We start from the raw sequence: 13088 nt of genomic DNA, 5'->3' as shown, positions 1-13088 counted from the left end.
TTCTGTGAGAGATGAACTATAATGAGGACAGCAAAAGGATCAGACTCCCTATAAGAAGATTATAATTGATAATTTCAAGTCTGAAACTTGAGTTGTTATTATGCTTATGAAATATGGCTAGCAGCCCACTTCAGACAAAGTCTGGACAGATAAGGCATCAAAAACTAAGACATTTTATGGTGGTCATTAGATTTTGAAAGCACAGCAGTCCAAATAGAATCACAGAATCATAGAATGGCCTGGGTTGAAAAGAACCACAATAATCATCTAGTTTCAACCCCCCTGCTATGTGCAGGGTCACCAACCACCAGACCAGGCTGCTCCCAGAGCCACATCCACCTTGAATGCTCTTTTCTCTCTATTTCATTTCAGATTTAGAAATGCCTTTTTTTTCAAGACATATCCTTCTGTCTGTGAGGTATCCTCAAGATTGAGGAAAAACAAGATACATTTTTTTACAACAGCATATCAACAAGAACGTAAGTATTCTTCATGCTTTACCATGAACAGAATTGTCAAACATATATTGGATGAAAATTTATAAAAAGGTGGGCCAAAATCTCTATTTGTACTGTGTAAGGCATGTAAGAGGTTTCTGTGCTGCAGTTCAATACACCATAATGTTGCAGCATGGTTTAGAAGCACATCTTGTCACGTATCTCCCTTTTTAATGTATTTGGAGTTGGAATTTCTCTTTACCTTCAGAACTTTTGCACAGAATTTTCTACCAAAAGGCTGATCTCAGGATTTTAGGCTGTGATAGTGAACACACACTGAGGTTTCATAATGTGCTCCATAACACTAACGTATTTCCCAAAGCTCCACTGAAAGAAGACTTCCAGAAAAGTCTGTGATACTGATAGGCTTTACAATTTGGCCTCTATGGCAAGATGTGTATTTAGCATATTTGCTGTGATCAGTTCTGAAGTAGAACCCTTTTTTAAAATTGGAAATGTTCAGCACCAGAGGAGGTTATATAGAAAGGTGTGGTGTCTCCATCCTTGGACATATTTGCAAGTAGACTTGATTAAGGCTATGAGCAACTTCCATGGCATTGAAACTGGCCCTTCTTTGCAAGAGGCTGCATCAAACTGCCTTCTACAGACTGTAGAAAAATCTTCTGAATAAGAAAACAAATTCCCAAGTTGGTCAAATGCATATTTGAAATGTGTGCTTGGCTTATAAACCCGAGACTTGAAGCAGACAGTTAAATAAGGCAGAAGCAAACGTGTCTGTATATTTATGTATCATCCACCAGATGCAGAGTGAGCATTAGACCAGGGAAGCCTCTGGGCAGAAGTTAAGACACAAACCCGTTCCTCATTTTATTTTGTGAGTTGGATGACTTGCAGGGCTACCTATCTGGTTGCTCACCCTTATCGCTGACCTTGCATGTAATAAATGGCATGAGATAAACAAGCTTTCTGTACTGCACAAAGATAATAGAGATAAATTCAGCCTATTAAGCTTACAAGTTGTAATTGCTGCCTGGACCACAGCCAGCCTAGGAAAAGCAGTAGTGGATTCTGCTTTGGCTTAATGATACTAAATAACTGTATTTACTCCCAGTTTCTCATTAACGTTCAAACCGGTGTTGTAACATCAATTGCTTCATTGATCCCTTGCTCAGAAAATGGCACCACTTAACTGCTTTGGTTGGTAAATTGGTACAAAATGAATCATTACACTGCTGTTGGAGGATTTGTCAACACTGCAGGACTGTTCCACATACACATTTTGGGTGAGGGGAGCTGTGCGCAGTGTTTATTTTTCACTGAACTTGGCTTTCTTTAAAATTAAAAAAATGAGAACGCAGTAGAATTTTTGCTAAAAATACACTGCTGTGTAAATAGAAACCATTGGCATATATTGATGTTACATCACAAACCCATAAATATCATAAAGAAAATAAAAGTGACTCCTTGATACAGAGTTGCCAGTGGAAATTCTGAGCTCAGGGGACATTAGAAAAAGTAATATTCCTGCAAGCCAAGTATTTTTTCATTTCTCTGCCTGTTGCTCCCCCTTTCCCTTCCCAGTAAGTGATATACCCCTCTTGATCGTGTCATATACTAAGGTATGCACCATAGGCATTTGTGCATGTGCACTGTGTGACTCTGATAACAATTAGCCTGAAGGCTACTCGGAGTTCTTGGAGGGAAAAGGAAAACTATGTTGTTTTTTCTTTTTTTTCATCTTTTCCTTGTAATCCTGAATGGCTTCGAAGACCGCGGCTGTGCAATCCCATTGTTCCCTGTAAGCGGGCAGCCCTACGGCTCTCTTGGAGAAGTCTGTGAGGAAGCAGAAGGAAAAGACTCCGCTCTTGGTCACCGGACTTATCCCTTCCTAATGCCCCAAGCACTTGGCAGCCTTATAAAGTCCTGCAGTAATAAGCCCTATGTTGCTAAGTTGTGCAGTCTGACCTGCAAAACCTCCCACTGACATGCTGGCCAATGCGCATTCATGGAGGGAGAATATGCAACACTGCTCCATTTCCTTCAAAAGTTTCAACATACTGCAAAGGTAAGGATGAAATCAGGGAACCAAATCGTATTCTGCTTTGTCTTGAGCTGCAATGCCTGCCTCATTTGTTTTCCAGGACTCTCCAAATTGATTGCTTCTATTTCTGTTCCAAAATATTTTATTTTTTATAGGAAGGATTCTGCCCTGTTTTTTGGACACTGAAACATTATGTGGGTAGATTTAGCAGAGAAAATCACTTGCACAAAATAAAACTTGATAAGCATAATTTCTGGGGCTCACAAAGTAACAAAATATCTTGTATGTTCCAATATCTCTATGGTTAATACCTTTTTTAAAAAATACATTACTACTTGGAAGACATTCACCCCCTGTATGTCTATATTAAACATTTTGGACATTTTTGGATTTTCTTCCAAATATTTAATAGTAAACAGACATACTTCACTGTCTAAAATCCACCAGCTTTCCTAAGTCCCATCAAGTTCCATGACCAAGAAAGTTCCAAGACTTTTTTTTCTGGAATATGCTACACTTTTTCACCAAACACCTCCAGTTTGCTTGTAGGAATCATATGCCCCTCTGTTCTCAATAGACACGCTAGTTCTGCTTAATCACAAACAAAATCAGATGGTTTATCACAATGAAGCAGCAAGCTGGCAGCTTTACCATAAAAGGGAAGAACAGACTGAAGCCAAGCTCCAACACTCACTCACTGCTTCTTTACATTTGTTAATAACTGTCCTAAAGGGAACATTTCTGTATGGTCCTGCTAAGGACACAGTAAACAGCTGGGTTTTCATGCAGCTTCCTTTTCTAGGACCTTGGGAACTGTGTTTTCCTCCCAAACCTCCAAGTAGATACAAGGTTGTTTGTTTTTCCATCTTTAACTCAAGCTTGCTTACAAAGTGCTTTCATGAAAATGGCTTTGCAGAAAATAGATAAGCTTCTTGGAGTTGAAGAAAGCCTCCATATGTCTTCTCAGTATTATTCAGAGCGTGTAATAAAAGCATAATCTTCCACATGAAAAAATATTTCTGTTATTACTGCTACACAACCTGACCTTCCTTATTTGTGCTGCTTATCACACATTTGCTGTTCGCCACCTGCAGAGACAATAGCAGAAGGCAGCAGAATTACCCACCCTCACTGGACTACTATCACTGGCATCTGGCAGTGCTGCAGAAGCCATCCATCCATCCACCCACCTCTGGCTCTTCTGCCCTGCACCATGGTGCCCTCTCGTGTGCTGCATCATGCCTTTGTGCAGCCACACTGCACACCAGGCTGCAGTTACCCACCCTAAAATGAAGCTAGCAAAATCAAGGAATGATTATTAGCTGGGCTGTTTCTATGTGAAGACTGCATGAGGACGGTGCTGGGAGTATTGGGATGAGGAGGCTGAGCCCTTTGCGCAGCGACTGTGCAGTGCTATTGCAACTGCAATGAGAAGCCACTGCATCCATAACACAGGTACAGAGGTCAGTAAAGAAATATAAGTGGACTTTTTTATGATCGTCTCCAATTATTTGATTTCTGTTAACAGTGGCTGTGTTGTTACAAGAACAACTTTGATGGGACTTGAACATCATCTCTAATGAATACATTGACCAAGTAAGTCTTGAAAGCAGAGGAGGAGCACATGCTGGACGTTTGTGCCAACAGAGGGTTTGAATGTGAAGGGTTCTGATCCCCAGCTGATGAACTTGCAATAGGACCAGCTATTGGCAGATACCATTGGTTGATTTGTTGAGAGATAGAGGTAGCCCAGGATTTGAACAAGCTGACTGCTTTTGGCCAGGCAGTCCTGATCACAGAGTACTAGAATGTAATTCTTCAGTCTTATGAACCTAAGATATATTTTAGTTTGGCAAGAAGTTTCTTAGATAAGGAGTAATATTGACATTTCTCAAGGAAAACATTCAGTGCCCTGATACAAGTTTATGAACACGAATCTCTCTTTATACTCCCTTTACAAACGTGCTTACAAAGTCCCATGAAGCACTCTGTCCATATGGATTGCATACACATGCACTCTATTATGTTGCTGCCCACTCTCACCACCTCAGCATGAATACAGTTTGGCTACATAACTAGTTATATTAAGCTTTGGTTTAGTTTTATGCACAAAACATGAGTCTGTTTTTCCAAACAAAAGCTCAGCTTTAAAGGCAACTGGGGCCCTCTTCAGAGATGGAGAGACTCCAAAACTGCATGTGCAAGTAAATAAGCAAGTGAAGCGTGGGTGTCCTGGGCTTGTGATGCAAGTTCTTGTGGGAAGGGTTTGGCTGCTGCGCCAGCTGTGTGTGGTTAGGAGGAGGTAATGGAAGTGTCTCTCTTGAAGTTCAACTTATGGTCTGTTCCCTCCTCCTTTCTTTCCCCTTCCTTCCTATTTGTTCTCCCCTTCCTTTTTTCTAGCAGGAAGGTTTCCTCCAGAAAAGACATATGAATCATAAGGTATGAAGATCCATCAAGAATTGGTGGAGTCAGAACATTCCAAGCACCAAAAAAATGAACAGAAAGAAGGGAAAGCATCCACTTGTACTGCCTTCTCCTCCCAACCTGGGAGGCACAGCTAAATCCTGGCTGTTCTAGAAGTAGTTAATGACTGCAGCGAAGGGTGATCATGCTCAGGTGGCTTCAAAAGACCTCCTTAGGAACAACAGGAGAGAGGAAGAGCGAAAGAGGTCCTTAAGATGTTGGGATCAGGCAGAGAACTGAAACTAGTTTCAGTTTAAGAAGGAAAATGATATATACTGCTACACTGAAACAATCCTTATTTTTCAGTAGTAGATGCAGTATGACATTCCTGTTTTTCCCCTGTTGCTACTTTGCAGCACTTTCTTAGTTGACTTTTCCTTCATCCCACTTTTGGGGACAAATAGCAGAGTTCTGTGCTGAACAAGAAGGGTACTGCTGAACTTCTTGCATAGCTCCCGTGAGGCTCACTGCTGAAAGACTTTGAGGAAAGAAAGCTGCTTTGACAGCAGGGCCTGCTCAGAACCCTCAGAAGTGCTGTATGCAGAGGACAGAGATCAACACCTGATCTGTAAGGCAGATAGATGGCTGAAGCTTTCAAGGATCTGCTTCTACCAAGTAAGTTTCTTTCAGCTGTGGCTCCATTAAATGAGATTCAATTCATCATGTTATTCTAAAAGCTTAAACCTGTCCTCTCAGCCCTAAACATTTTTTATATACCTGTCCTTGCTGTTACAGTAAGGAGGAATGTCTGATTTCAGTACATCTGTTATTGATGCTTTATTGATCCTCCTTTGTTGCACTGTAATTCTGCCTCCTTCTGCCTGTGGGTGATAAAATTGGTACTGCTCCAGAAAAGAAATGTACCATAAGTGACAGGAAGAAAAAAATGTTGATGTTTTAAGGCAAAGTTTAGAGTTGAATTCATTATATTTCAAGTACTTACGTATCTGAAAATGTAAGATCCTAAGGTTAGAAGCCAAAGTTACAATTAGCTGATCAACTTATGTAAGTAAATGATCTTCAGGTGGTTTTTGTTATCTGGGTTATTTTGTTAATGCTGCAGTTATACATAAAGTACTCAAGACATCTCTAGGGAGAAAAAAACCTGTTTTTATGCTTTTGGTATCTGTCACCATTGGTGCGTGTATCCTTATGTAGTGTTTGTTCCAAAATAATAGAGATTTGGTTGATATTTAAAGACAGCAGAAGTCTGAAAGGTGGTTGGTCAAATTAGACAGCACAGAGGCTTATCACATATTTTGTCTACTCTGAGCCTTGAATTACAACAACATGAACCATCTGCAGTGTTCTGAACAGACTGATCTTAAGATCTAGTCAACTTATTTCTTTCAGATTTCAACTACAGGAGTGCTGCAATCATTGTGATCACAGTGTGTGCCAGGATCATGGTTAGATAAAGTGCAAAATGGTTTTGAATGGATTAATATCTCCATAGCAATTGCTGTTCTCTGTTTGTATGTAAACGTTGCTAAGAAGTCAATGCTGGGTATTTATCTAGCAGCTAAACTGACATTTCAGATGCCGTTAATCATTTTTTCCCCTGTCAGACCAAAAATCCATAAGCCCTATACCCTTAAATCCTTAAACTTAAAACAAGGCAGCCCTAAGCTTCAGGGCTGAGTTTGGAAATCTTGCTGAACCACAGTTGTAGGGCAAAACTTTTGCAGGAACAGACCTCAAATGGAGATTTACATTTCAAAGTGTTCTGCAGCCTCCTGGTTCCCCAGAGCACCCGAGGCTGCTGCGAGATAGCAGCCAGTCACGTCCCTGCATTCTGTAGATATTGCAGCCTTGCGTGGTCATTGCTGTAGCATTTTTATCTCTAAATGAATGATCTTTCTTTAGGACAAAATCTCCTTAGCCTGTCAGTATTCAAAGCAGAAATTCCCTACTTATTTTTAAGGTCTCATTATATGCTTTGGGGTCTGCTTTCCCACTGCTGTTCCATTAGAAAACAGAGCACATCTCAACTCAAGACTCCAAAGCATTAACACTGTACTAACAGTAGCCCCAAATTCAATCTGCTTACTAGGAGAGAGCGAGGAGCAATGCTGACAGATACAACAGCCTTAGCAGCTAACTTTGGAATAGTCTCCACTGGTGCAAAGGGAGCGTTTTCCATGCCCGTATTTGCCAAAACTATTTGCTCAACTTTGAAACCTTCCCACATGCCTCGACACAGATGGGTAAAAGGATTGTTTTTCCTTTTTGAGTCAGTGTTTGTGGAGTGCCGTTCCTGCCAAAGAATTCCTCCGAAACTTCTTGAAAGCCCATGTCTCCCTGTGTATCACAGCTTTTCTGACTGTGCTTCTTGAGGGAGCACACATGCAGCAGTACATTGTTTTCTCTCACGTTAAAGTGCAGTGATTTCTAAGAACTTGCCTACCTTGCAGCATGCTCCTGTAGGCTGTGTCTGCAATAGCGTAGATGTGGGGCGGCATCTCGTGCCTCTTCTTTCCCTTGTACATGTCAATAATCTTCTCTGAGTAGATGGGCAGCTGTTTGTATGGGTTTACCACAACACAGAAGAGACCTGAATAAGTCTGCAATGAAATTCAAGTAAAGAAGGGAATTAGTGTTGTGTACTGTATCTAGACTGGGACACAAGGCATCAACTGCACTGAACCAACAGGATTTTAGCAAAAAACAATTATTTTTCTCAATTTAGTATGACAAATGAAGTGGCAGTTTCTGTATGTATGTGTATGAGTGCAGCTTCCAAGTGCATAAATAATTGTTTCTAATAAGGAAACTGACAGAAAGTATGTAATTTTTTCTGCTTGTGGAAACGCTCTGCTTTGATGTAATGCTGCATGTTTTTTTTATTTCAGCTGTTTTTCGTATGTAGTGAATCATCTTTATTTGTGATGAGCTAGGGACTACAATGCTTCAGAATGTTCCTTTATACATGTATTTGTGTGCTGGAATGTTGTTTGCTCAGGCAGATATCAAATTCTTAAATCTTAGCTCAGAAGTGTGGGTTTGTGTTGGGCATATAACCACCACACAGCAGTAATGATTGATGTGAGTCTTTGAAAAAAATTACTCCAGTTCCAAACAGATCTCTTATCAGAATGGCCGTATACCTTCAATAAGCAACAATTTCTGTACGAGATTCAAGAAAAAAATCTGTTTTATGTGTTCAGTTTACTGAAGGTATTCGTGTAAAAATGGATGCATAAACAAGCAAGAACACTGGACACCAGCTGATGGCTATTCATCCAACTGTTAGGTTTAAAAAACATCCTTTGTCTCAGGAAGCTCCAACTTATTGAACTGGAACAGAAATATTAGTGAGTGATAATAGATGAAATGCCGTGTATTACAACAGTTACTAAAAGTGAGCAAAGTAAACAGACACAAAAAATAAGTAAAGAAAAAGAAATGATAGTTGCAGCCCTTAAGTCAGCCTTTGGCTACTATTTTTTGAAATGACACCAGTCTGAAACAAATGAACTTTTGTCCTTTATGACTTGGACGTAAGTTGTTTGGATTCTCCCAGTTCATGGGTGAGCGCTGCACTGCGCAGTGCTACCTTGCCCTAACCTCAGAGCTGTGTCTAAGGACAGCTCAAGCCGCCTCAGTTCCCCCACAGGAACAAGGATAGCACAGGACTGTAAAATGCCATCTCAAAGGCTTGGATCTGGGCACAGGGGTTTCCCTTTCCTGACCATATTAGGAAATGGCACAACACGGTCTCGGCACAGCCTGAGAGCTTTATATGGTACTGAGCAAACAGGGCGAGAGCGTCCATCAGCTCATGGCGGTGAGGAGCACTTGGGTGCCCCACATTGGGCAGAACGCGTGGGGTGCTCCGAGCATCTCCAACCTTTACAGCATTGTGACTGCACCTTCACTTGCTCTTGATGTCCCCAAGATAAAACCTTTGGGGAGGGTAAATCACTGCTACGCTGGCTTTTAATTGATGACAGAATTTAGGACAAAACTCTGTGCTAACTGTGTTAAAATGAACTTTCGTGCTGTATGGTCAATACACTTGAAAAATGGCTGTGTATCTTACATAAGCCAAAATGACCACTAGGCCCTTAAGGGAAGTAAAATAAGATATTTTTTTCAGTTGAAGTAGATGTGCTATATATACTCAGGTACTAATATCCAAGTAAGTAAAAGAATAAATGTTCAATTCAGGAAGTTATTTAGGTCTCACTTCACTGAGATTTTTAGATATCTTTCTGACTTTCATCATGCAAAGTCTAAATGTCTCTATATAGTTATCCATTTGCACGCCTAAGCGCCAACTTGGAGACACAAGAAGCAGATTTTTAAAGCAGGAAAAAATCATAGAATCATCACAGAATCATAGAATGGCCTGGGTTGAAAAGGACCACAATGATTATCTAGTTTCAACCCCCCTGCTGTGGGCAGGGTCACCAACCAGCAGACCAGGCTGGCCAGAGCCACTTCCAAAAAAAGCCTGAGCCAATGAAGTTTGGGCATCCCCATTTCTAACTGGATTGCAACTGATACCTCCTCTCACCTGAGGGAGGTAAACCAGGCTTTGTGGCTTCACCACTCACAGCTCTAGATGTTCTACAAAGATCTGGGGAAAACAGATTAATATAAAGTGTTCTGAAGTCAAGGAAGCCAGTTAGCCAAGCATGGAGTTGAAAGTGGGATTTGAAATATCTGTGCTTTGGATTATTCTCCTGAGGTTTGGCCTGCCCAGGGATGGGGATCTGCAGTCGTGTCCATCCCTGGAGAACCTGGGGGCAAGATATGGTATCTTAGGGATAGTGTCCAACAGGATTGCTGTCCTTTGCACATCACCACTGATGGTTAAGAGGGACTTATGCAAATACATACATCCGAGTTGTTAGTGCCTGCATTTGGGCAGAAGTATCCCAACACTGGCTCCAACATAATGTATAGTTTCCTATAGACAAACAATTTTACACCGTTGAGCAAAGGCTGAATGCATAGTGCCTATGAATGCAGGTACAAGAAACTTGTTTATGCTCTCAAATTGAGTTTCTATTTTATTGATGCTCATACTGTCATTTCTGGTCTCACTTGTGACTGGACAAAGCAGATTCTGCTTGTTCTCAGCAGTGTGAAATGTGAGTTAGTAGCAAAGCACTTTTTGTTCTTTCTTAACTCCATCAAAGAAAAAGGTCAGGATGTTCTTCCAGTGGATGGTTACTTTGAATTATTGCACACTTTTTATTTCCTCTGATTCAATAATATTTACTTTAAATCTAAGGACAGATGATTTGCTGTGAGACTTTTTTGTTTGTTTGTTTCAGCTAGATTGAAATTTTTTTTCTATAGCATAATTGGGAATCCCCACTTGCATCAGTGGTGCTCTAAAGGGAAGAACAGTAAGGTCAAGTTTTCCTTGTATGTGTGGGATTCCAAGGCAGGAAATGTAGGCAGCCAAGGCAAAGAGAGGAGATGGTGGTTTACAGTTTGTTTTGCAAGTAGATGAGAACAAAGCCAAAATATCTGTTTATATCCCTCCCACACATTTGGTTTTTTTTTCCCCAAAAGGTGTGTAGTAGGACAAGGCTGGACAATTTAAAACAGTTTTAGGTTTCCTGAAAATACTATTTGGATTACAATTCAGAATTGTAACTCTTTTTTTTTTTTTTTTTTTTTTTTTGTAACTCTTAGTTAATCACTATCTTAAAATCTTGTTGAGAGAGAGAGAGCTTAATTTCAGATATACTTTGATGTTTGACTCCATGAAAACAAATTTTAACTTTTCAAAAGTGGATGATGCGAGTAAATGAACTTCCTGTAGGATGAGAGAGTTCCATTAAACTCCTCAAAGTAAATGAACAGGAAGTCCTGAAACATCTGGTCTTTTTTTTTTTTTTTTTCTCCTAAAAAACAAACAAAACAAACAAACAAAAACACCTCCTTCTCATTTTATCCATCTATACTTGTAGTAATTCCTTTTAAATCTTGCAACAATGCAAAACATTTTCAGACAAATTCCATTGTAGTAAACAACATTTTGAGCTCTAGTATTATAATAACACACAGCTCCCTCTGTTCACCTGTGGGCACAGAATCTAATAAATCTAAATGCTGAGAGCATTTAGGCATCTTTCAGGCATCTTGATGACATGCATTTAATAGATTCCTGAAGGAAAGATCTTCAGCTTTAGCTCTATCAAGTTATGCATAACAATTAAATGTTGGGTTTTTTTTGTTTAACTATATATAACTATCTTTATTTTCTGCTTCATTTCCTACCTTCCAATTTAGCATTCTTCAAATTAAAGAGAGCTCTATTCCTGCCTCTAAAACCACATTACTTAAGCTCTGTGCTTTCTTTCACTCATTAGTGGCCTGTCATGCAAGTAAAATTTCCATGGATTGAATTTGTTGGTTACTTCTCTACAACATAACGTAGGGATCCTCCATGTAGCATCAAAGGTAACAGCTAAATCCCATGGAAATTTCCTGGCTTCTTTTATTGTGCAGTTTGATGACTACTGATGCAGATTATTAATGGCAAAACATGATTATGTTAACACTCTTGTGTGAAATGGGAAGCAGAGAAATCTGGGCCCTGAATCACATGAGCATAGAGAGATTAGAATTTACCCAGCCTTCTCTGATCTGTAAGTTGACCAACAAAGGGGAAAAAAAAAAGCCCTAGTAGATGCTGTCTTTGAAGGATATGAGCACTCTTGATTGAATTACAGTGCGATTTTTCATTTAGTCAAACATAAGGTTTTATTCAAGCAGCCACCAAACCAGAACTTGTCCATTGCATTTCATTGGTAGTTTGCCTGGGAAAAGGCTATATAACCTGGCTTTTCCATGTGTTATTTTTTGAAGTTACTGTTGGGGCATATAGACTGAAAACTTGATCAGATTTCCATTGAAGTCATGATTTTCAAAGCAGCCCGACTGCTGTTTAACTATCAGAGGATGCTCTCCAAGTCAATAACATCATTTCATAATTAGCAAACTTTGGGGAAGAAACCCGTTATGTGTTTTAATTTAGTTGAATATAGAGGAAGAAGTAATAAAGCAGAAGAGTCATGGAGAAAAAAACATTACTGAGATGCATTTTTGGTTTAGGATCCTGTTGCTGAGGGGTACAGACTTGCATGCCAAGTTATACACAAATACTGTATCCCAGACAGCAGGTGGGATCTGCTTTGTTTGTGATGGGACATGGTAGCATGCAAGATAAAACCTACTTACATAAATTAAGCCTGAGAAGTATCTCTCCCTTAGATTGTGCAGCACTGAAGCTTCATTAAGGCATGTCAGCTCGGCCATGTCCTCCACTTTGGAGAACTTGGGAGGGTTCATCTTCTGGATATCATCCTTGCTCAGTGTCACTTTCTTTCCATTTTCCTGCAGTTCAACTGTCACCTCATCCCCTTTCTCTTCCTTGATACTTGCTGCTTCAAATCCATGTTTCTCCGATGGAACCCAAACCAGTTTCTTCGCTGACCAGTCAGCCTGGGCAAGAGGGTTGTTAACGAAGTTTTTGTCCACAAAGAGGAATTTCTCATCATCGCTGAGAGGTTTTTGAGACATTTTGACTCAGTAGTTACCTGTTGAAGAGGCAAAATATTCTGCTTTAAAAGAAAAGTAAATGTGGAGGTGTTCCAAGCAAAACGTCTTTGCTAAATCTTTACCATGTGGTAGATCCGAATTACTGCAAGTCCTGGGTCATATCTTACTTTTCCACACAGATACTGTTGGGTTTAAATACCTTGGAGAATCATGTTTAAATATCTGATCTCATTCCTTTGTTACTGTGTCTAAAATCATCTAACTCAAAATCTTTAGGACATTAAAGAACTGAGCTAATTACCCTCATTTTGTTTATGTTGTACAGAAGATTGGAGAGAAAAGTAAGACACAATTAGCACTTATGGTGCTTGCAAAACAATTTGAACAGCTTCTTCCAGCCTCATCTCTTACTCATCACAAAGTTAATTTAACTTTGATATATTCAAAAGTTACCATTGCTGAAATAGTGTTGGGTGTGTGCTGAAATACAAGCATAATAATGAAATAATTCATAGAAGAACGATTCCCAGGTTGTGTTCCAGAAAGAACAGAAACAAACTTTTTCTTGCTAAGGACCATTCCCAATTGCTCTAATATCATTT

At 39.8% G+C, this 13088-nt stretch overlaps 1 protein-coding gene across 2 annotated transcripts in view; it reads right to left on the bottom strand.

The window, feature by feature from the left end:
- MYH11 (myosin heavy chain 11) overlaps positions 1–12507 on the bottom strand; it is a gene marked incomplete at both ends in the record, with an annotated part of 49332 nt that extends 36825 nt beyond the window's left edge. For both annotated transcript variants that reach the window (XM_079543034.1, XM_079543035.1), the window contains 2 exons: positions 7370–7526; positions 12166–12507. In XM_079543034.1, coding sequence (XP_079399160.1) covers positions 7370–7526; positions 12166–12507 — 499 coding nt within the window. The remainder of the gene's footprint in view (positions 1–7369; positions 7527–12165) is intronic.
- Between the last annotated feature and the right edge of the window lie 581 nt (positions 12508–13088).

Source organism: Tetrao urogallus (assembly GCF_951394365.1).
Source record: "Tetrao urogallus genome assembly, chromosome: 15".
Classification (NCBI taxonomy): Eukaryota; Metazoa; Chordata; class Aves; order Galliformes; family Phasianidae; genus Tetrao; species Tetrao urogallus.
This window is presented reverse-complemented; position numbering and strand designations above follow the sequence as displayed.